The sequence below is a fragment of the Leptosomus discolor genome, chromosome 4 (genome assembly GCF_034619465.1).
Source record: "Leptosomus discolor isolate bLepDis1 chromosome 4, bLepDis1.hap2, whole genome shotgun sequence".
NCBI lineage: Eukaryota > Metazoa > Chordata > Aves > Leptosomiformes > Leptosomidae > Leptosomus > Leptosomus discolor.
Genome location: NC_141394.1, coordinates 45064413 through 45089680, shown reverse-complemented (window position 1 = coordinate 45089680; position 25268 = coordinate 45064413). Strand labels below are relative to the sequence as shown.

The 25268-nt window shown below is 43.6% G+C and overlaps 2 protein-coding genes across 2 annotated transcripts; both read left to right on the top strand.

Moving 5' to 3' along the window:
* Positions 1-9517: 9517 nt before the first annotated feature.
* On the top strand, positions 9518-14110 carry LOC104345532 (toll-like receptor 2 type-1). Its single transcript, XM_009950012.2, has 2 exons — positions 9518-9581; positions 11415-14110. Exons 1-2 carry the CDS (start codon positions 9547-9549, stop codon positions 13798-13800), a joined length of 2421 nt encoding a protein of 806 aa, XP_009948314.2. The 5' UTR covers positions 9518-9546; the 3' UTR covers positions 13801-14110.
* Positions 14111-19669: 5559 nt separating this feature from the next.
* On the top strand, positions 19670-22027 carry TLR2 (toll like receptor 2). The gene has a single exon (XM_009957941.2). It carries the CDS (start codon positions 19676-19678, stop codon positions 22025-22027), a length of 2352 nt encoding a protein of 783 aa, XP_009956243.2. The 5' UTR covers positions 19670-19675.
* The last annotated feature ends 3241 nt before the right edge of the window (positions 22028-25268 follow it).

Here is a 25268-nt window from a genome sequence, read left to right as displayed (position 1 = left end):
GAGGGATTAACGTGCCTGCTTGTTAACTTTGGCAGCGTGTGTATTCGTTGTGGTGCCAGCAGAGCTAGGGAAAGCAAATGGGGAGGGATTATTTTATGATCGGTGGTGTTCCGGGGGGATGAAGGGGTTTCTTTTGGGGATTTCCTAGCAGGAGTAAAAGGCAGAGTGAAGCACAAAGCAGTTCCTTCATGGCTGGGAGGCTGTTTCAGCAGGAGGAGTGGTATGGAGCCAAAACGGATGGAAACACTCCCTCCTCCCTTAATCCAGTTGCAGACCTGACTTACCCAGAGTGAGTCAGTAGTATCAATGTTGTCCTGTTACTTGGTGAGATGTTATGAGCTCACACGTTGGTTTTTTTTGTCCAGCAAACCAGCTTGCCAGCTCCTTGCCGAGTTCCCCATGAAAGAGAAGGGGCTTCCCAGTCTGGAGATAGGATTTCTCCACCTGCAGAAACAGGGAACAAGTTGAACTCATTCACAGGCTGTGTTTCATCATGACAAGCTGTGAGGAAAACTTATTTTACAGAAAAAATCAGACCTCTCAACAGTAGGAGAGAAGAGTCTAGCCAGCCTTCATGTTATCCATCCCCCCTCCCATTACTCTCTGCAGTTTTGTTAGTGACTTTTGAAAGATACTATTCAAATGGAAGGCTTTGCAAACATCAGAGAGGACACTATCAGATGGAAATATGGAGGCACCAGAGAGGGAGTCATGCTCTCATGACCTCTCAACAGGGGGGTCATGCATCTCAGTATGATGTGCTTGGCCTTTTGGTCCTAGATGTGAGCTGCGAGTAAAGAGTTCAAGGAACCGACCCCAGAGAAATAAAGTACTCTGAAGGACTGATATTAAAGGAAATTTGTTGAACTTATTAATCATGGAACATACAGGAAATTGATTTAAAATGATGTCATAAAAATAGCACATGAAAGTAGTGCAAATGTAACATAATTTCTGTAAATGGAAAAGAATCTTTATGCCTACACTTCTGTAAGTTATAAGATGAAAACAAATCAGGTGGCCAGTCTGTTGAGTAAGAGTTGTTAAATGTTGGATACCAAGACCCGAAGAAACAAAGATCATCTTGTGCCCACAGGTGCAAATGTCATGGTGCATTGGAGGAATATCATCTGAATTGTTAGAAGGTAAGAGAATGCACCTAATTTGATGCTGTTTCCCATAGCAGAGCAGATGTCAGGTAGAAAATTTTTATTACCCTATGGTCTTCTCTGAACCAACTTATTCTTGTCCTGTAGTTCCAGCTGTTGAGCTGAACATTGGTTATTTTTACTGTTATTTTTGCCTATGATATTTCCTTTGATTCCTCTTCCTTTGTTAACTCTTCTGTCCCAAAGCTGCAACCTACAGAGCAAATTGCTTGAAAGCATGAGTTATTATGCGTCCTACACTTATTATTATTTTGGGCCCCTCGCTACAAGAAAGACATTGAGGTGCTGGAGCGTGTCCGGAGAAGGGCAACAAAGCTGGTGAAGGGTCTGGAGAACAGGTCTTATGAGGAGCGGCTGGGGGAACTGGGGTTGTTTAGTCTGTAGAAGAGGAGGCTGAGGGGAGACCTTATTGCTCTCTACAACTACCTGAAAGGAGGTTGTAGTGAGGTGGGAGTCGGTCTATTCTCCCAAATAACAAGCAATAGGACAAGAGGAAATGGCCTCAAGATGGAGAGGTTTAGGTTGGACATTAGGAAAAATTTCTGTACTGAAAGAGTGGTCGAACATTGGAACAGGCTGCCCAGGGAAGTGGTGGAGTCACCATCCCTGGAGGTGTTCAAAAAATGTGTAGGTGTGGCACTTTGGGACATGGTTTAGAGGGCATGGTGGTGCTGGGTTTCTGGTTGGACTTGATGATCTTAGAGGTCTCTTCCAGCCTAATGTTTCTATGATTTTATTAGAGATCTACAAAAGTCTTTTTAGCATTACTACAACCTCTGTCACAACCTTTGTGTAAGTTCTCTACTTGCTTTCAAGTGAAAAGCAGGTTGTTGGGTTTTTTTTCTGTTACCCTGTGCTTGCAACCACCTGTTACACCACGGTTTTGGTCTCTGATGGAGTTCCTAAGTCCCACTAAAAGGTCTACAGGTTTGGCAATGTTTCTGGACCATCACTATTGGAGTAATGGGACATTGCTAGGAAAGGACCACTCCCTCTCAATTCCATGCCGTTGCTGCTCAGTCTGTGCTTCCTTTCTTCAAACAGACACCATGACCTGGCAGAGCATACTGGGTTGAAACAAAAACAGAAGAGAAGAGCAGAGCAGAGCATTTCCTAGCAAAGCTGTTGACTAAATGCACCACTCTGGGAGAGTGTGGTTGGCTGCAGCAGGGCTTGCTGCAGGCATCTCCAGACCATACCTGCATTGCCAAGGCACAGCCATGCCTTACATACCATGTCCAGGTAACTTTGTTTGGATGTTAGACAGGAATTCAACTCAAAGTTTGTAAAAGTGAGTATTTCACAGTAGTAGAAAGCACCTTGTTTTGGGGGTTGATCTCCTAGTATGGGGTCTTTCTTTCTGTAGATACTGCAATAAAGAGAAAAAGTCATGTTGCAGTACAGGCACAAGAGTTAACATGGTCCATTCTGAATCTATCATTACTAAGCTGGTGCTGCTGCACTCAAGAAAACTTATAGAAGAGCAAGAAATGCAATCTGAGGATAATTTAGGAGGAGTGATTAAAATAGCTGAGTGTGTACTTGAAAATCAGCTTGGGATGTCTGTTTTCAATCATGTATAAGTCTGGAAACTCAGAGAATGGTCAAATATTGGAAATATCTAATTATTTGAAGATGTTTTGGTGGCTCTGTCAGAGTCAACATACACTTTCCAAATACTGACTGACATCGTGTTATGATCAGGATTTTAATTTTTAGTATTTTTTTTTTTTCACGGGTGTTTACAACTCAGCTGTATTCAAGTTTCCAAAAAGTTGGTTTAAAAAATTATAAAATTGCAAAAGAGCACAATAGAAACAATCTTTGCAAGAAACTCATGAAACATGTCATTTTTACAGTCAAAAAAACCCTAGGAAGTAGCTAATTAGGTTTTTTCCTGTTTTTTTAAAATACAGAGATTTGATAGGCAATAAATCAAGAAAAGTATCTTCACTGAAGAAAGAGCTTCTGAGGTCTCAGATAACTGAAAGTAAAGATTTGGAATGAACTGATTTTCTCTGTCTGAAATGCACTGTCAGTTCTGAAATATTTCATGGCATCAGATACAGCAGTTGAACGCAAAGCCTGAACTACCTGTGCAAAATATATCCTGGCATTGTCTTTTTTGGAACGAATACAAAAATCTTGATATTTTTATGTCATATGATAATGATCTGATTCATTTCCTGCTCAGATTCTTATCCAACTGTTAAACGCTTTTTTTTTTTTTTTTTTTTTTTTTTTTTGTATAACAAGCAATTAAATGTGTATCTCTGCATCCCAGCACAGTGTTTTCCATCTCTGTACAGGAAACAAACTCTAGCTGGTTCTGCAATGACTTGGTCCCTTTCCCAGGAATGTTTCCCTTCCACTAAAAAAAAAAAAACAAACAGGGAAAAAAAAATAAACAACAGAAAAAAAGAAAGCCTTTTTTTCTGTGTATTAGCACTAGATAGACCTAGGCACAAGACATGTGTCCCTTCATTCCTCACATCAAGGCAAGACAAGGTTGGCTGGACCTTTCCTGCACTGAAGCACACCGTCGCACATGTCCCTTTGCCCAGCCTCTCTTGAAGGAGCTTTTCGTCGGAGCTGAGCAAAGCTGTTTTTCCTCCTTGCGGGAAATTCCAGCACTGGGATGTTAAACCCTAACTTCCTCACAACAGCCTGCCAGTGACGGCTTGCACCGGTGGGTTGTGACAGGGTATTTTCTCTCCTGGTGAGCTGAAATGAAGCAGATGCTGTCCAATGGTGAGCGTGAGATCCCATTCCTCTCTTTTCTCAACCCCCTGTAGTGTAGCTTGTGCCTTGTAGGGCACTCGACCCCAACCGTGGGGTATCTACAGTGGCCGCGATGGCTGGGGATGTGCTGGGGGGATGACGTCTCCACAGGAGGAGGTTTGGTGCCTCCTGGGAGGCCAGAGCTAAAGGTGGGTGTGGCTCAGTCCGGAAACCTGCAAAATCCCTGTTTTGAAATAGGCATGACACCTCATTTTCTTAAAAACTGAAAATATGTTTTATGTCTTCAAATATCTCTCCGGGAAGACCATAACAGATGACATCTGTCATATAGTTTGAGATACAGCAAAGCAAGCTGATCAACACAACAAGACTGTGATATTATGTAGAGCAAAGAAAAAAAAGTCCTTCAGAATACTGAGTGGTACATTGGAAAGCTACACGGAGGTATTTCCTGAAGGTGTCTAAAAAATTGAATAAGTAGCTTTGTACATTGATAATGTTGAAACACTTAACAGTATGCAAATTGCAGAAAAGATATTAAAAGAAAAACAAAATGTGATTTCCAGGTAATATCTGTTTTAGGGGATGGATCCTCAGCAGCAGCAAGCTGGGAGCCTGTTTGCCCAGGTGATAAGAGCTACATTTGGGCTGACCTCTGAGGTCCCTCTAAAGTGATGTTTGTGTTTCAGGTTCCTGAGGTCTACAGCCTGTTTAGGCTCCCTGCAGAGTGCCTGTGGAGATCCAGGGTTATGAATATGGGAAATATAAGGGCTGATACAGCCAAGCTAGCCTGTAAGAAGAGCTGAGATCAAGGCTGCTCTGAGCAGCCTTTTTATGGGTCTTGGGCACCTGCTTCCATGTGTGGTTCCCATCCCTGTGTCTTTGGGAGCTGGACCCCTTCCACAGGGATGCAGGAAGCCGTGGGTGGCACTTGGAAGTTATGCTTAACCAGATGTATTTCCAGATAGGCCTCTCCTCTATGCACACTGATGGAGTTTCATTAGTCCATGGGACCGATTTATATTCTGCCTTACTCCTTGCAGCATGCCTGGAAGTCCTGTGGCAGACATGCTCGTACACGGGCACCTTTGATCCCACTGTGTGCCCAGTGTTTGTGTGCGGCTGAGCTACCCGTCAGCATGCTTGACTGGCCTCCAGCCCCACGCAGGTCTGGGGACCAAGCAGCGACCTGTTGGGCGGACCTGTTCTGGGTGTGTTGTCTCTGAGTTTTCATTTTGGAGTAACAAATTTGTGTGATGCTGATAATGGGGTTTTGTGTATTTGTCATAGCGGTCTTCAGAATAGGGTGCCAAAACTTGCTATAGTATTTACTGTTTTATAGCTGTGTTTTAATAGAAAATCCTGACATTCCTGTCAGAAATTAATTGTTTTCACCACACTTGAGGAAGTGCAAATTAAAAAAAGGAACTGCGTTGTCCAGCTTTGTTTCACATGCAGGCTTCTGTCTGTTGATGCAATATCCTTGGGAGTCAAATCCTCAACAGAACTATTTTGGGAGCACTTAGGGCTTATCTCCTGTTGAGTCACACTGATGCAACTGTTCTAGAAAGACAAAACTTTCCGTATTATTAGAATAAGCTTTGTCATCTTAGCCTGTGTACTTCCCTGCTATGTCCTCCTCTGTTAAGGCAGCAAATCGGCGTCATGTTATTCTGATTGAATGCTTTCAGAAAAGGTATGATAAAAAAAAACCCACAACACTGCTTCCTTGTCAGAGGCGGTCCTGAAGGCTGGCTGTTGAATGAGTAACCATTTACACAGCATTATTGTCCTCTGCCACAATGGCAGGGCAAGGATAGCCCAGAAGAAAAATAAAGGCAATCTGCTCCTTTGCATTTAAACTTTCAGTCAAACCAGGGGATTGAGCTGCTGGCAGGGCAGGCCTGATACACAACACGACAAAGTTTAAATTTTTCATTATAATATTCCTTTTTATTGTAGTTTGAAGACGAGTACCTGAAGCTCTGCAAGTCAGATTAAAGCATAGGCACCAGCAATGCATGCCAGGGCTCTGCTTCCAGGATCATGAAAGGATGCCAAGCCGTTCTGCTTTCAATTACACGAGTGTTATACCTCCTGCTCCAACAACTGCAAGCATAGACGTGACCGCTTTTCCTTGCCAGCTGTTTCTAGGGGTGGGGATTAGGAGAAGAGGGCCCTGGGCTCAGCCCGGCTGGCACCGCTGTGGCTGAGCTGATGTCCTGATGCATCCTGATTACCGGGGGTAAGTATCAGGAAGCAGTTTTGCGCTGCTTGCAAAGATTTGGAATGTATTTCTGCTTACAGTGCAGGCTGGCCAATGGATTTGTGACCTCCCTCCCTCTTCCACTGCTTCTGCATTTTCTTTGAGGCAGAGGTCTGGGGCAGGGTGTCGTCTGGGTTGGGCTCCTTCTGTACTGCTTGCTTGTCCTTTCTCAGCAGAAAAAAAGCAGCTTTTAGTATGAATGCTGACATATGGGAAGAAAGAGAAGAAGGGAAGGGATGGGCTGCAGGATCCTCTCTATGTGACTGGGAAGGGGAAGTGCTTGAAAGAGTGTGACATGCCCAGATACTGCAGGAGACGGTGTTGTCGGTACCTCTGGCTGGCAGAGGGGAGGGGGCTGCCAGGCTCAAGCAACTGGAGCCTGACCCTAAAGCCATGGTCCCCTCAGTAACACAACACAGATGCAGAAAAAGGAGGTAGCTGGGATATAATGGCAAAATAACCCTTGTAAATCTGATGGCAGACTGTCTGAGGACTAGTGTTGCCACTTGGTTCATGGTTTTTGATCAGCCAGTCCATTCCTGTGGAGTTCTGTCCCACATAAAAATATTTGTTTCTACATGTATTTTTGGTCAACACCCATCTAATACAGCCCTCCATTGCTGGTTGCTGCTCTATCTAGCACCAGCAGTTTACTAGTGAAGGAGGGTTGTGGCAGGAGCCTGTCCCCTCTGCCAGCAGAGGCAGTCCACGGACCTAGCACTGAGTTGCAGGGGGCAGGGATGCTGAGCAGGCTGCAGCTGGGGGTCAGGGGAGAGCCGGCCAAGGGAAACGTGCTTCTTGTGCTGTTGCCAGATAAACAGTAACATGTAAAGCAAGAGAGCTTCAAAATTTATGACTACATCTCTGTTTCAGCCCTATCTATCTGCTTGTGTGATACGTCTGCTTGGAATATCCACAGTTACAAAAGCACACACTTGTTGCAGATCTGTGCCCTTCTGCTGGGAAAAAGTAATGAACTGGCACAGGTGGAGGCACGTGCCATTTTTTAAACACTATAAAAAAGGAAGAATAATCATAAACGTGGTTTAATGGTGGATTTGGCAGTACTAGGTTAACGACTGGACTCAATGATCTTAAAGGTCTTTTCTAACCTAAATGATTCTATGATTCTATAGCTTGAACTTAGATAAGGAGAGAAAGCACCCACAAGGTCCAACTTTATTCAGTGCTAAACATGCAGTTACTCTGGAGAAAAAGCAGATGAACAGTATTCTCACCTTAAAAGACAGCAGCTTTCTCCTACTTCAGACTTTGATTTCAAAATAAATTGTTTTGAGTCCAGGCTGCAGCTCAATTTGGAGGCTGATGCTCTGGGAGGCAGGTGGGTGATATGTTGCCTTGGGGGCAGGGGGGGCGGGGGGGGGCAGCTTGTGGAGGGCATTTCTGGCCACCTTGAGTATCCTCAAACCTTCCTGACTCCAGATAACATGATAAATACTGACAAATTGACCCGGAATGAGAAAGAAGTTGTGCTGCTTGTAGACTTTTTTCCCCTACTGCTTTCTTGGCTTTTTAAAGCAGCTTGGTGAAGTGAACTGCTTGGTTTGAGAACTGCAGCATGGGAAGGTGGACAGGGCTGCTCCTGTTTTCTCTTCTTGAGAGAAACCAGAAACCCATCCTAGTTTAGAAGTGTGGCAAGATTGGGCTGAGCCTGGATGTTAGGAGAAAGTCAGTACTTCTGAAAAAGTAACTGGCAACTACCTGGAGTCTTCATGAATGCATGGTGGTGAAGCTGTAAGGACAGAAAAGCGTGCCCATTTCGCATTCAATGAAGTATGTGGCCTCATGTGTGGTCATCTCCTTCAAAGCTCTTCACAAATTTAACTATGCTTAACTTTATCAAGGAGTTGCAATTTTGATGACAAAAACATATAGGAATGAGTCGCATCAAACTCAGAATTAACATTTTTAAAGATTTTGAAAACTGAATTCTTCCCTGTTGAAGAACAAGAACCATTCCAGCTGAGAGGTGCTAGAGGGAAGAGGTAGTTTTGGGGAAGTTGATCACATCCCTTCACTAAAAGACCATTTCCTTTCTCTGCTGTGTCCCACAGCTGCTCTGTCTCTATTTCAAAATGTTGTTATACTTATCAACTATCCTCTGTGGCACAAAGAAAATACAAGGGTACCTCAGTCTTTCAATTCCTTTTTTTTTGGAAAGCACCAAGTTCTTAACCTAATGTGCAATGCTAATTTCAATGTAGTGGGACAGAAGGTTACTATGAGACGCACGCAGCCTTCTGCCTGAGCTTTGTCACCCTTGAGCACACAGATGCTGCCATGGGTCCCCTGACACATGGCAGGTGGCAGGAATCAGTCTGTCTGCTCTCAGGCAGGTACCTCTTGGTGCAAGCGGGCAGCAGATCGTGACAATTTCTGTGCATAGCAAAAAATGGAAACTGCAGTGGGAAGATTTGGTGTTTGCATTTAATGGGTTTCCCTTTCAGAGCTGGTAGGCAGACTCCCTACCCCTTTATGCATGCAGCATGCTTGGCCATTTGACCAACCATGTGTTTCCATTCAATAGGGCCGAAATAAATATCATTAAATTTCCCTTGGGTATTTACAGAGGGATACTTTCTTTTGAACTGTGTCTTCTTTTTCAGACAGAGTATAATACCCAATCTTACAATTTTCTATTTGTTTATGATAACTTATGGCTGGGGTGTCTTAGGAAACGAAATGATGCTGAGTGTTTCTCTAGTATTCTCTCCAACTAAACAATCTGACTCCAATATTTGTATCAATATAATATATATATCAATCTCTCTATATTTTTGTTCTGTAGAACAAAATACATTTTACAGAACCTACACAACAAAGTAACTTGGCTGTGCTGAGATGTTCTGTTGCTCTGTACAGTTAACAACCCCCCAAAGCGTACCAAACAATAAGTATCAAAATTAGAGATACAGGGAGGTAAATGCAGTTCTGCCTAGGAACTATTTCTGCATTTAATGCTGGAGGAAGTGATTGTGAAAGAGTGATTTGCGCAAAATGGTTGTGTCAGCCCTTCTAGTGATGGGCAATGACTAACAAAAGGAGAGAGATCTATCACTGAATTTCAGCTTGCGTAGAAGGGAGTGCAAACACGACCTACGCTCATTTTTGTGTCCTCAGTCAGCAGCAGTGACAAAAGTGGTTGAAATGTGAGTTTGAAGGGCAGCATCATGCGCAATGGACAATGTTGAACTGTTCAGAAGCCATGGTTTCCTTAGGGAAGCAGCCACTGAAATATTTTATCACTCCAGGACTGTCATCACATCAGATCTGCCAAAGGGTTTCCAGCTTTTTTTATACTTTCAGGGATGAGGTGACCACTTGGATCCCAGAGGACACGATCAGCAAATGATGAGACTGAAATACATCATGCAGTACACAAGGTAAGTATTTACTCTCTGCATATTCAGGTTTTGGGGATAGGGGGATTTGGGGATTGTCTGCAGTACTGGAGCTGTTTACAGCAGCTTATGAGCTTTACTAAGTGAATTATTTTCTGTATGGTAAAATGTTCTTTGGCACCTGTGGCAAGAAACACAATCCTTCTGTAATTTAAAATCAGTATTGTTCTAATTATATCCACTGTTTATAGGGTGACAGTAACACCCATTTCCCATCTATTACCAGTGTTGATTTACAGAAAAGGGTGATAAACTTGTTTAGTTGCATATCAGCTTGTTCTGCCTTTCCAGTAAAGAATGTAAATTGCTTACACAGTGTGTGAAAGGGTATGCCAGGAGCCTATGCAGTTCTGCTTTTTAGAAGCCCTGAGGCTGGTGAGACTCCATGTGGGGGACCCCAAAATCTCTTTCGGGAGTTTGCAGTGTCAGAAGCCACAGCCCACTTGAAGGGCCGAGAGGGCGGACATACTTGTTTGGGCTTCTGCCTCATGAGTAGCCACACTAGATGGACAGGCTGATGCTGTGAAGCCTATGAGCATTTAGAATCAGAGAATCGTTTATGTTGGAAAAGACCTTTAAGATCATCAAGTTCAACCAGAAACATAACGCTGCACCACTAAACTGTGTCCCTAAGTGCCCCAGCTACGCATCTTGTGTGACTCAACCACTTCCCTGGGCAGCTTGTTCCAGTACTTGATAACCCTTTCAGTGAAGAAATTTTTTCCCAATATCCAATCTAAACCTCTCCTGGTGCAACTTGAGGCCATCTCCTCTTGTCTTATCACTTGTCACTTGGGAAAAGAGACCGACACCCACCTCACTACAACCTCCTTTCAGGTAGTTGTAGAGAGTGATAAAGTATCCCCTGAGCCTCCTTTTCTCCAGGCTGAGCAACCCCAGTTCCCTCATCCACTCCTCGTAACACCTGTTCTCCAGAACCTTCACCAGCTTCGTTGTCCTGCTCTGGACACGCTCCAGCACCTCAATGTCTTTCTTGTAGTGAGGGGCCCAAAACTGCACACAGTGTTTGAGGTGCAGCCTCACCAGTGCTGAGTACGGGGGTACGATCACTTCCCTACTCCTGCTGGCCACAGTATTTCTGATACAGGCCAGGATGCTGTTGGCCTTCTTGGCCACCTGGGCACACTGCCGGCTCGCATTCAGCCAGCTGTCGACCAACACCCCCAGGTCCTTTTCTGCCGGGCAGCTTTCCAGCCCCTCATCCCAAAGCCTGTAGCACTGCATGGGGTTGTTGTGACCCAAGTGCGGGACCCAGCACTTGGCCTTGCAGAACCTCATAAAACTGGCCTCAGCCCATCAATCCCGTCTGGCCAGGTCCCTCTGAAGAGCCTTTCTACCCTCAAGCAGATTAACACACCCACCCAACTTGGTGTCATCTACAAACTTCCTGAGGATGCACTCAATGCCCTCATCAGGATCACTGATAATCTAACCATCTTGCTCTATTTAAGGCTGAAACTTCCAGCCGTAGCTTTGTTGCTAAGATGAGGTGTAATGGAAGAGATGTAAGAGGCGAGAGCCATAGCCAACGTGTATGAAATGGCAGGCCATTAAGAGTGGTCCTTTATGACTCTTGAGACATGATACAGCTGTACTCCAGAGATGAGTAGCATGCCATGTTTGCAGGACTGAGCAGCTGAAGTAGGAGAGGAAGACTGATGTCACAGGATAACTCTTCGGAGAAAAAATTTTATTCTAAACTTCCTAATAAAATTGCACATATTTTCAATAGTTTTCAGTTGCTGTTCAAAACTAAAAGTTGACACTATCTTCTCTCCTTTCTGTTTCTTACAGCAAAATGTTCAAACAAACAAAACAGAAATCAAGAACTACACACACTTGGCTAGCGTGGGCCATCTACATGGTCTTCACTGCAAACCTCTCTGAAGAGCAAGCGCCGAAGCATGCTTGTCCTTCATGTGATGCCACTCAGCTTTGCATCTGCTCTTCCATGGGCTTGGACTTCATTCCCCCAGGGCTCACGGCCAAAATCACAACGTTAAACCTGGCCCACAACAGGATAAAGCACATCCGATCCCAGGATCTGCAGCAGGCTGTGAACCTGAGAGCCCTGCTGCTGCAGTCCAACAAAATCAGCTCAATAGATGAGGACTCATTTCACTCCCTTGGGAAACTGGAGCTCTTGGACTTATCAGATAACAGCTTGGCTCACTTGTCCCCTGTGTGGTTTGGGCAACTTTTTTTGCTCCAGCACCTCCACCTTCAAGGGAACTCCTACAGAGACCTGGGGGAAAGCTCCCCGTTTTCTAGCTTGAGGAACCTGAGCTCTCTCCATGTGGGCAACCCGTGGTTCTCCACAATAAGACAAAGGAATTTTGAGGGCATTGAGCTTCTTGACAAGTTGTGGATTGATGGTCACAATCTCAGTCAGTATGAGCCGGGGAGTTTGAAATTGATTAAGAAGATAAACCACATGATTGTAAACATAAGAAGCACTAATGTATTCTCAGAAATTGTCAGGGACCTTCTGCACTCTGTCATTTGGTTAGAAGTGAGAGAAATCGAATTAGAGATTGAAAAAAAAAGCTTGGTGCAGAATTCTACACTTCCTTTTAGGATACAAAAACTTACATTTAAAGATGCTTGGTTCACAGATCAATCTATTAGCCGAATAATAGTGTTACTGAAGAACATCACATCTTTGCGAGAGTTAGAGGCAATTGATTGTGCACTTGAGGGGAAAGGAGCATGGAATATTGAAGAAATTGCAAGCAGTGGGCAAAGTTCTGTTGAAACAGTATCAATAATAAACATAATGATTCAGAATTTTCATTTGTTTTTTGACCTGGATGGTATGGAGTCACAAATAAACAAACTGAAAAGACTGTCCATTGTAAGCTCTAAAGTTTTCATGGTAGCATGCAAACTTGCAAGAAGTTTTTCATCACTTCTGTATCTGGACTTTCATGATAATTTGCTTGTAAATAATCGCTTAGATGAGACATTATGTGAACAATCTTGGCCTTCATTGCAAACTTTAAATTTAAGTCAAAACTCTCTAAAATCTCTGAAACGGACTGCAGATTCTATAACTCGTCTACCCAACCTGATTAATCTTGACATTAGCCAAAATAATTTTGGTGAGATTCCAGATGTATGTGACTGGCCAAGAAACCTGAAATATTTGAATCTTTCCAGCACTCAAATTCCTAAACTAACAACTTGCATTCCCCCAACCCTGGAAGTTTTGGACGTTAGCGCTAACAACCTGAAGGAGTTTGGACTGCAACTCCCACTTCTCAAAGAGCTGTACCTCACAAAAAACCAGCTGAAGTCCTTGCCTGGTGCCGTACCTATTCCTAACTTAGTGGCCATGTCAGTCAGAAGAAACAAGCTCAACAGTTTCTCTAGGGAAGAGTTTGAGTCCTTCAGGAAAATGGAGCTGCTGGATGCCAGTGACAACAACTTTATCTGCTCCTGTGAGTTCCTCTCCTTCATCCACCACCAGGCCAGGATAGCCCAGGTGCTGGTGGGGTGGCCAGACAAGTACATCTGTGACTCTCCCCTGGCAGTGAGAGGGGCACAGGTTGGAGCCGTGCACCTCTCCCTGATGGAGTGCCACAGGTCCCTCGTGGTGTCGTTGATCTGCACCCTGGTGTTCCTGGTCATCCTCGTCCTCGTGGCTGTTGGCTACAAGTACCATGCGGTCTGGTACCTGAGAATGACCTGGGCATGGCTCCAAGCCAAGCGGAAGCCCAAGCGAGCCCCCCCGAAGGACATCTGCTATGATGCTTTTGTCTCCTACAGCGAGAACGACTCCGACTGGGTGGAAAACATAATGGTGCGGGAGCTGGAGCAGGCCTGCCCCCCGTTTCGGCTCTGCCTCCATAAGCGGGACTTTGTGCCCGGGAAGTGGATTGTGGACAACATCATCGACTCCATAGAGAAGAGCCACAAAACGCTCTTTGTGTTGTCCGAGCACTTTGTGCAGAGCGAGTGGTGCAAATATGAGCTGGACTTCTCGCACTTCCGCCTCTTTGATGAGAACAACGATGCAGCAATTCTCGTCCTCCTGGAGCCCATCCAGAGCAAAGCGATTCCCAGGAGGTTTTGCAAGCTGCGGAAGATCATGAACACAAAGACCTACCTGGAGTGGCCTCTTGAAGAAGAGCAGCAGGAGATGTTTTGGGAAAACTTGAAAGGAGCCTTGAAGTCATAAAACAAGCTGGCAGCCCCCATTTTGACATATTTCCACAAATTATATATGTCAGTGTTTCTTCCTGCCAAGAAATTTATCTTTCTTGGTTTTCTGCCTAAGCAGAACTGGCTTTGTTGTGTATAGAAATAATTATCATCTTACCAAATGAGAAAGACCCACTTTAGGATTTCCAGTGATTTGATACTCTGATCTTTCAAAATCCCTGCCAATAACTATGATATTTGGAAGCCATGCTGGACTTCATACACTTTTGTACATACATTTAGCTGAATGTAGGTTATTTCTGTTCTAATTCCTCCTGTTACCACACCCCCGACTAGTTCCTAACAATGCCATTGTAATTTACAAATGAAAATAAAAGCCAAGTCCTTCAATACTCCCACATGTCTGTTGTTCTCCTTTAGTTTATTTTTAGTGCCATTATGCATAGCAGGTTGATTGAAATTAAATTTTGAAAAAAACCTGAGGACTTACATTAAAATAAGTCCTCCAAAGCCCTACCATTGCTGTGCAACACCAAAAAAGAGACACTATTGAACACATACCTCCATTCACAAGTTATTCTGGCTAGTTACACCAGAGTCCATAGCACCGTGCACAGATTGGGGTTTACTCAACACCTGTGAAGGAAGCATCCTGGCACCTTGTACAATGACTGTGGTGAAATCTAGAGGCATTAAATCATTGTTGGGTTTTTTTTTTTCCTTTCGGCTTCTTTCTCTGTGTGAATGCTTCTTTCTCCCTCCATGGTCACCACCATGTTCCCATCTACCTACCCACAGAAATAGCTGAAGCCTTCCATTTGTGGGGCACAAGGGTGTGTTTCTAATGAATGGGCTAGACAGTGTTGCAGACTGGCTCACTTCTTGTTTCTGCTCTTCTACTTTGCACAGCACATTTACGTAATCACTGGGCCGTGCACCTCTTACAGCTCTACATACCTTCCTTTATAGACAGTGCAGGAAATCACACTGATAAGAGGCAATTCATCTTTCTGCTTCAGTATGAGGTATCTCCCAGAACTACTGTATTGCTCTTCACCAATTACAAAGGGAATTTAGACAAGCAGGTAGGTACAGATGTCTATATGAAGACAGCTGGTCCCACCCTGACTACCTGGAGTCACAGTTGTGGGTTTCTTGTGCTTTAAGTATTCTTGTGTAAACCTGAAACTGTCTCTGAGGGAATAAAGTTAGGTGTGCATTTCTCTAACTTGGCCCTTCTGTGCTGCATTTTGCTTGTGTTGCTGGAGCTTAAGTATAGGAGGGACTAAATGAATCTTGATTAAATTTTATACATGTAATTATTTTGTGGTGAAATACCAAAGCATTGGCATACGGACCGAGTATTTGAAAAATGGGGGAAAATGCTAATACACACGTGTCTGTGTGCTAGTATATATGTATGTGTTCATATATATGTATATCTCTGTACATGCCTATGTGTAAGTATATAGTCACACTTCTGTGTGTGTATGTGTATATGTATATGCACACATGAGATTATAGTTTCTGTGGGTTTGCCTGCAAACACCGCTTTCGGTTCTACTTTTCTGTTATGATGATACCTCTGAGGTTAGTCCAACGTCTGCTACAAAAGGATTTTTCTGTTCACTCGGAGAACAGCAGCTCACGGGCTAATCAAGGCTGAACTCTGGGTAAGTGTTGAGTGAATCATCTGATAGCAAACACTGAGCACTGATAAAACAGATTAGGAGTCTGTGTGCCTAGAGGTAAGGAGGAAAATATGTCTTGCTGGTCATTTCAAAGAGAGGGTCAGAGAGAGGGGTAGGAGAAGCCTTGGCTTTCACACAGTACACCCTTACCATAAACCCAGACTTCTATGGGTTGGCACCTTTAAAAGGATTGATAGCGCTACTGCTCTTATGTCAATCATCAGATCCTCTACGCGGGAATTCCCCTGCTTACATTGCCAAACCGGAGAAGTGAAGTGGAAGGAAACAGTAGTGTGAGAGGAAGCTGGGTAAAGAGCGATCAGCAAGAGAGAGCTGAAACACGACATAGGTTAACCAGCATGCAGGCACCGGACCTGGAGCTGGCATCCCTGGGAATCTTTTCTGCACAGAGGTGAGTTTGCAGGTGGGTGGAGGCTGGAGACACAGGGAAAGACAGTGGAGCTGCAACGCCACAGAAAGAAGCAAGGAGGGAGCACTGGGAAGAGGATCTCTAATCTCTGTCACCGAGTCCTCCTCCTCTGCGTGGGGGATTCAGGGTGCTTGAGGCTGCTGGGCAGGGGCCAGCTCCTGCAGGAGTGCAGGGCAGGGAGGGATTTCCGGCTGCCAGCAGAAGTGGAGCAGGCAGGTGTGATTGCAAGCAGCTGGCAGGGCTGCATGGCCAGCAGGCAGCAAAAGGAAGGCTCCCTGGGAGAGTTGGGACATGCTGATGGGGGCAATGTCCTTCAGAAAAGGGGAGAGAGGAAAGCAGCAAATGAAAAAGAGACAAGTTGGGTCAGACTGTGCTATTTCTTCTCAGTTCCCTCGTGGGAGAGTGCCTTGTATGTGCTTTGTCCTCTTTGTATGTTGTCCCACTTGTGTGTTGAGACCGGCTGCCCAGGGAAGGCTGGGTGTGAAGGTGGGCTCCACTTGATTTAGGAATTCAACCGGGAAACAGCTCGTTGAGCAATAGTCTCAAGGCAGTGGGCTTAGCTGTCTCCTCGCTTAACCCTGCCCTGCTGCACATCCTCTGTGTTGGAAACAAGAAGAGTCATGCCTATATATGTGTGTGTGTATACACATACGTGCTATTAAGGCAGTGCTGGTGGGTGATAGCTAAGACATATGTAGCCCACGCACAACCCAAGTGGAAAGCAGCAGCTTTCCCCAGTCTGCTTGTGGATCTATCCCTTCACCAACCAGTGATCCTCCCACTGCAAACTCCATAGCACTGATCAAATATACTAGCCCTCATTTAGCTTGATAGTGTTCCCCAAGCTAGAATCAATTTGCACTCTACTGACATGCTTTATTTTAGCAGTTACATTAGCTTTTAGCATTTGTAGAACCTCATTCTGTTGCCACCTCATTCTCTTGGCTTTGTTTAAGAATATATGCATATTTCCTCAAATACTTCTACTTGCCTGGGCCAGGGAAGATAATCCTGAGCACGTCTGATGGCTCAGACCCTTTGTCCATAACCCAGAAACACCACAACGTCTGGTTCATCACAGTGCGTTATGGTATAAGGGCATCTGTAAAAGTTTCCATATTTTTAGCTGTGTTTCAATTTCTATGTGGCTTTTTTCTTCCCAGCACAACAGACAAGTGATTCCTTGGTAGGGCAATGATATCATGGACTGGGGCTGTGTTTCTGAGTAGGCACAGAGAGGCCTGAAATGACCCTGTGAGTTAGGGTCTTAAGCTTAATCATTAGACAGGAATGGAAAGGGGGAGAAAATGGCTGAAAATGAATGAGGGTGGGAATGGGATTTCCCCAAGTGTCTGCTCGCATTGCAGATGAGCAAAGAAATCTGGAAAAGATGCTCAGGGAAGCGACAATAAAGAAAAGCATCCCGTACCACCAAATGAGGTTCAGTCCTGCAGGCCCTGGTTGGTTTCAGGCTGGTAAGGTGAAGAACCATTAGACTCACCTGGTATTTCCTGTGCAGTACCTGCCCGGTTCCCTTCTGTGCTGCCAATTTTCCATCTGTAAATAACATATCTATAGATAGATTTTGATTGGCTGGGTTGCCTGGTTGTTTCTTTTTCTAACAGTAAACATTTTGATGGCAACTTTAAAAATACCACTTAAATTTGTTGCTTATGAAATCATGTTCCTCATGGCTTTGCTCCTATGGCCTACAGCACTGTGTTATCCAGCCAGACTTGCAAGACCAAAAAAGGCCATAAAACAGCCTCAGCTGGACAGCAGGTGAGTGTGACTACAGATCACAATTCTTTGGATGAGATTCACATGCATAAATCTCTAGGTATTTAAACTATCATGCTCCATTTTAAGTTGATGGAGTCACCATGAATTGCCCCTAAACATTGTTATTTCTCTCCATTGATACTGGGGGACATGGTGGGTGACCAGCTCAGCTGTGGGCATCTAAAGACAGGAGAGAGGAATGTGTCCTCCAAGACCCAAGGCTCTACATCAGGGAGAGACAGAGAATAAAGGAAAACAACACAAGAAGTCAAAATGTTTATAGTCTTTCAGGTGGGAAGAGATGGAATGATCGAAGAAATTATCCACAACTTTTCCTCCTCTCCCCATATGCCAAATCAATCTCAGCTAATTCTGCCCCTTTTGAATAATTTTAAGCACCTCTGGCTAAAAATAATGCAACTAGAAGGGTAGCTTCTACGAGCTTGTCTGTGTGAGTCAGCATTGTAAAACAAATTAAAGTATGAATTCAAATTACAGTAGATCTTCTGCACAGTCTCAGTAGGATGACTGAAGGAGAAAGTACTCCTTGGTGAGCCAATCTAACCTGATTAACCTGATACAGACCTCATGGTGATCTTTGTGAACCTGTTCATTGGCCTCTTTGGGGTTGGTTCACTCTTTTCACCCTCAGTAAGATACCTACTGAATTTGTGACGCACTGGGGAAAGTTATACTTTAAAAATGCTCTTTGACCCTTGTCAAGAAAGCATAAACAGAAAAAGTTATAATTCAATATGTAATAAGGGTTTTGAAGGGAAAACAGCCCTCTCAGGCTTCAAGAATTGTTTCTTCAACTCCTCAGAGGGACAGAAGAATTAAAGTCACCTTGTTGGGAGTAAGGATGGGCTGGATATTGCAGCAAACTCTGTAACACAAAAAAGCCATGTCAAATCAGTACCATGAAAGGCACAACTGTGAGAGGAAAAAGTGACACAGGATCCACAGCTGTGTGGCTTCTCTTGTCCATCCAGCTGACCTGATCTGCAGGAGGCTCCAAAAGACTCTGGCTCTTCCTTGTGGCTGGGCTTGATCTTCTCTCTGACACAGAGAGCAGACAGCCCAAGCAGAAAAGGCCACTGGCAGAGGAGAGGGATGTGGCAGTAAAAAAGGAAGAGCTAAGAGTCAGTAGGTTACAATGGTCAGTTTTCCCAGCTTAAGTTTCATTAGCAACTATCAGATTGATGGCAACATGGTAATGACCGCCTACACCCAGGCAAATATTTATTTCCCTGCTCCTAGCACATTTACAAACAGAATATCCAAAGGCAGATAAAATGAGGAAAGGGGCTGAAACATATGCAGCCCTTTTCTCCCTATTGTCAGAATTGAGACTAGACATATGCTTGAAATGAGTATCAAATGTGAACTTCACTATCTCCAGCAAGACACTGACTCTTCTTGATGCAACTAGGATTTGAAACACATACAGGAGACTCCCTGTAGTAAAAAATGAATATACAAAATAATACTCACAGATCCAGAAGACCTAAGGCAAGGCTGAAGGGGATGTATTTGCACTACTTCCTAAACAGGTGAAGGATCAGGTTAGTAATGGTGTTTTGATTACTCAGATGTTTAGCTGAATCTGCAAAAGATTCGTGCAGCTGTTAATCGATTTGATTGTCCTCATTCCAAAATTAGAAACCATACGGGGAAAAAAAAGTAGATTCAACGTGCATAGCTTTCAAAAAGTGATTCTGGAATATTTGTGTACAGTATGCCTTTTTTTAACTAATCTGTTTCATCTCTGAACAGTGTTAAAACCTTAATTAGTATAATGTTAATATATTAATTATATTAATATAATTAATTAATTATAATTAATATAATGTTAATATATTCATAATGTCTTCAACAAGACAGAACAGTAAAGGTTATGTTTTAGATATATACAAAATGAACATTCTTCAAAACTAATTCTTCATCTTATATTTGCTCTGACTGTATTTCATATTTTAGGCAAAATAATGGCTACACACACCTGGCTAGCGTGGGCCATCTACATGGTCTTCACTGCAAACCTCTCTGAAGAGCAAGCGCTGAAGCATGCTTGTCCTTCATGTGGTGCCACTCAGCTTTGCAACTGCTCTGCCATGGGCTTGGACTTCATTCCCCCAGGGCTCACGGCCAAAATCACAACATTAAACCTGGCCCACAACAGGATAAAGCACATCCGATCCCAGGATCTGCAGCAGGCTGTGAACCTGAGAGCCCTGCTGCTGCAGTCCAACAAAATCAGCTCAATAGACGAGGACTCATTTCACTCCCTTGGGAAACTGGAGCTCTTGGACTTATCAGATAACAGCTTGGCTCACTTGTCCCCTGTGTGGTTTGGGCAACTTTTTTTGCTCCAGCACCTCCACCTTCAAGGGAACTCCTACAGAGACCTGGGGGAAAGCTCCCCGTTTTCTAGCTTGAGGAACCTGAGCTCTCTCCATGTGGGCAACCCGTGGTTCTCCACAATAAGACAAAGGAATTTTGAGGGCATTGAGCTTCTTGACAAGTTGTGGATTGATGGTCACAATCTCAGTCAGTATGAGCCGGGGAGTTTGAAATTGATTAAGAAGATAAACCACATGATTGTAAACATAAGAAGCACTAATGTATTCTCAGAAATTGTCAGGGACCTTCTGCACTCTGTCATTTGGTTAGAAGTGAGAAAAATAGCATTCAGTATGCCTGCTAAAATGCAACTATTGAGAGTCATGTCTTCTTCTTTTGCAAAGAAAATTTCTTTTAAACAGATCTCATTAACAGATGCTACCGTGCCTGAGATTATCAGCATTTTAGAAGACATGCCAAAATTAGTGGAGGTGGAGATGATAGACTGTAGACTCTTGGGAACTGGTCGATGGGAAACACAAATTCAAGCAAACCAATCACAGACTCTTAGAGTTCTGACAATAGAGAAATTATCTATAGAAGAATTCTATTTGTTTACAGATCTTCGGGCTGTGAAAGGTCTAGTCTCTCTTCTCACGAAAGTCACAGTTGAAAACACCAAGGTCTTTTTGGTACCGTGCAGCCTTTCACAACATCTTCTGTCATTAGAGTATCTTGATCTCAGTGCAAATTTGCTTGGAGACGGGAGTTTGGAGCATTCGTCCTGTCAGGGTAGTTGGCCCTCACTACAGACTCTAAATTTAAGTCAGAATTCACTGAGTGACTTAGAAATGACCGGTAAAAGTTTGTCCCATCTAAGAAACCTAATTCTCCTAGACATTAGCCAAAATAATTTTGGTGAGATTCCAGATGTATGTGACTGGCCAAGAAACCTGAAATATTTGAATCTTTCCAGCACTCAAATTCCTAAACTAACAACTTGCATTCCCCCAACCCTGGAAGTTTTGGACGTTAGCGCTAACAACCTGAAGGAGTTTGGACTGCAACTCCCACTTCTCAAAGAGCTGTACCTCACAAAAAACCAGCTGAAGTCCTTGCCTGGTGCCGTACCTATTCCTAACTTAGTGGCCATGTCAGTCAGAAGAAACAAGCTCAACAGTTTCTCTAGGGAAGAGTTTGAGTCCTTCAGGAAAATGGAGCTGCTGGATGCCAGTGACAACAACTTTATCTGCTCCTGTGAGTTCCTCTCCTTCATCCACCACCAGGCCAGGATAGCCCAGGTGCTGGTGGGGTGGCCAGACAAGTACATCTGTGACTCTCCCCTGGCAGTGAGAGGGGCACAGGTTGGAGCCGTGCACCTCTCCCTGATGGAGTGCCACAGGTCCCTCGTGGTGTCGTTGATCTGCACCCTGGTGTTCCTGGTCATCCTCGTCCTCGTGGCTGTTGGCTACAAGTACCATGCGGTCTGGTACCTGAGAATGACCTGGGCATGGCTCCAAGCCAAGCGGAAGCCCAAGCGAGCCCCCCCGAAGGACATCTGCTATGATGCTTTTGTCTCCTACAGCGAGAACGACTCCGACTGGGTGGAAAACATAATGGTGCGGGAGCTGGAGCAGGCCTGCCCCCCGTTTCGGCTCTGCCTCCATAAGCGGGACTTTGTGCCCGGGAAGTGGATTGTGGACAACATCATCGACTCCATAGAGAAGAGCCACAAAACACTCTTTGTGTTGTCCGAGCACTTTGTGCAGAGCGAGTGGTGCAAATATGAGCTGGACTTCTCGCACTTCCGCCTCTTTGATGAGAACAACGATGCAGCAATTCTCGTCCTCCTGGAGCCCATCCAGAGCAAAGCGATTCCCAACAGGTTTTGCAAGCTGCGGAAGATCATGAACACAAAGACCTACCTGGAGTGGCCTCTTGAAGAAGAGCAGCAGGAGATGTTTTGGTTTAATTTGAAAATAGCTCTAAAATCCTAGACAGCGACGTTAAAGAATGACTATGTAGCAAATATACTCTGGATTTTTTTCCCTTGCCTTTTTGTACCATCACCTATTTTTTACTTGAGAATAGAGAGCTGAGCTACTGTAAATTCTACTACTTGTAGTGAGACTGTTTTCTTTTTGTAGCCATGGTCATGAATTATTGTACTGGTTTGGGCTGGAGTAGAGTTCATTTTCTTCATAGTTGCTCCTATGGTGCTGCGGTTTGGATTTGTGACCAAAACAGTGTTAAGAACACGGTGATGTTTCAGTTACTGCTGAATAGTTCTTGCGCAGCATCAAGGCCTTTCTGTTTCTCACGCTGTCCTGCCAGTGAGTAGGCTGGCGGTGCATGATAATGTGGGAGGTGACACAGCTGGGAGAGCTGATCCCAGCTGAACAAAATGATGTCCCATACCATATAACATCATGCTCGGCAATAAAAGTTGTGGGAAAGACAGAGGAAAGGAGAAGGTTTGGAGTTCTTGTGTTTGTCTTCCCAAGTATCTGTTATGTGTGATGGATCCCTGCTTTCATAGAAATTGCTAAACATCTGCTTGCAGACAGGAACTAATGAAAGAATTTGTTATTTTGCTTTTCTTACATGCAACCTTTTCTTCACCTATTGAACTGTCTTTATCTCAACCCTGAGTTTTCTCACTTTTACCCGTACGATTCTCTCCCCTGTCCCACTGGGTGAAAGTGAATGAGTGCCTGTGCGGCGTTGAGCTGCCTTCCGAGGTTAAACCACAATTGTCTACGCACGTTAATCAGCAGTGTTAGCAAAAGCTGTTTCATTTAAATATATAATGATGAAAAGTTGTTTAGATATACAGCTATGTAGTTTATATATCTTTGCCAAAGCTTTCAGAGAAAGGCTGCATAGCCAAGGGGTTTTCTGCATTATTTGTATAAACCACTTCTAGTCAAACACAATAAAAGTCAGTTTATGCAGCAAGGATTTTTGTCCTAGCTCTCCTAGTTAATGATCTAAGGAGGTATTCTCAGCAGTATTTCACAATCCCTGTAAGTTAAATGTCCAGATCTCCTGAGGATCATGGCTGCAGATCTAATGTAAAAATGCACTTTCACACTGCAGTTCTGGCTGTTGTAGCATGTATGTTCTATGGCAGATGACTTTCTCAGTGAAAGACACCTATGAAGCATGATTTCTGTCTAGTTTCTTTGTGCCGTATGTGGGAATAGATGCTTCAGAGTAGGGTCAAAATACTCTTCTGACTTGGTCAAATGGAGTTTAAGCTTATTCTCAGCTAGAATGTGGGAAACACTGTTATATATGTAGTCTTTGAAACCAACACCATATTACTCTCTCTGATCAGCAGCCTTAGCACAGGCATAAAAAGGGTGTTTCCTACCTTTCTGCTCTCTCTGTAAACATAGTCCAAAAAACCCAGAGTGGGTAGAGAGCACCTCACCTCAGACATTGTGTTTGCTGTCAGCCGGGGCCATGTTTTCTCAAGAAGATTGCTGGGACAAGGCCTCTAATTGCTGAAAAAGTGGAATAGATAGGAGACACTGGCACCAGGCTCTTCCTTCAGAGATGATTTAAAAAGAAAGGGGTATCTTAGGTGATACCTGCCTTGCAGCCACAGGAAATTTCAGATGAACCCTACCAGCTTGAGTCTGGTAGGCCAGAGGATCAACTAACTTCTGGATCAGGTCGGGGCTTTGGCACACTGTAGGATGTTTCCGGCCATATACAGAAGCAGATCTTAAAAGCCTTCACATGGAAACGCCTACAGCACTCGGCTGTATCTGTGATGTGATCATGTCCAAGTTAGTGTTATTATTGTTGTATTTCGGTCTTGGGCATCTAATATGTACAAAATCTCTGTTTAAACACCTCAATATTTGTAATTGAGCTGGTACATGGGAAGTCTCATCTCACAGCTAATTACCTGTTGTGTTACTGCTCTTAGGAAGTTCTCCACAGAGCAAATGTGTCAGTGAGAGCAGAAGTCCCCCTGTCCTTTGCTAGGCATTGAGAAGGCTGAAGACAAACATTCATTACACCCACAATTAGGCAACTCTGGTCACGTAACGCAAATGAATGGTTTATTTACATGCATTTGTGCATATATGAATACAGGCATAACACGTTATAAGATTTATTAACTTTGCTACTTCATCTAAGCAAACAAAGACACCTTTCTGGGTACTGAAAATTGCTCTTTCATTCATTTACTTAATGCTTTTTTAATTGCATCATTTCCTGGTTTTAGCATCTAAACCTTAACGTCATGTGTAGATGGCTTCATGCAATCTTTGCTTTATTGTCATACATATATTAAAGTGTAAATTAAGCTAGTCTGTATTTCTGATTTCTAATAACAATGTAAAGATTCTTAAAATACCGGCCATATTTCATCTGAGTTCAAAAGCTATTTCAGCTAGTCTAACTACCTTTTAGGACCAGCTTCTCTGATTCCTAAGCAAAACTGCCTGTTCTTGCATAAACATGCTGCGTTTCAGTTCCTCAGTGTGGCCAGGGTATAGATGTCAAACATTAGGCTGTTAAGCAGCAAAACTTGTGCATCCATTTTGATCTGGGTTTGTTTGGTTGTTGGGTTTATGGTTTTTGGGTTTTTTTTAAACAAAAAGCAATAGCAACATATGGAATTGGTGGTTAGGGACCTAACTTCATCCTACTGTGTTTGAGAAGCTGGTTATTGGAAGGTGAGGCTTTTAGGAATGGCACCAGAAAGTCAAAGAGGACTTAATATAGGACCCCCACAAGCAGGCCTATCTGACTACCAAGCACACCATAAACATTGCTGTGGTTAGAGCTTTTTGTAAATGGCCATTGGAAGATGTACAAGTTACAGTACAACAGCTCTTGAAAGAAGTGAGGGAAAAAAAAGCTAATGGTAATCTTGTATTATCTTACATTAACCAAATGAACAAACTATTTGGGAGCCATTTTTCAGAATTTGCTGTATACAAAGCCATTGTTGACTTAAAGCTCTCCTTATCTGCCGCACAATTTTCTGTAGTCAGAATTTCAACTGGAAGACACTACCAACATATTTAATAATGAAACAAATTTAAAATATTTCTTTTCCTTTTTTTAAGGTGATATTCATTCTAAGAAATACTTCCATTTTTTTCCTAGCACAATCTTCCCATTAAAGACAGCAATTTCTTTTAATTCTTACTTTGAGAAAATCGAAAAATACTTTAAAAGCATGCTGTACAGTCTTTCTGTAATGCAAAAAGA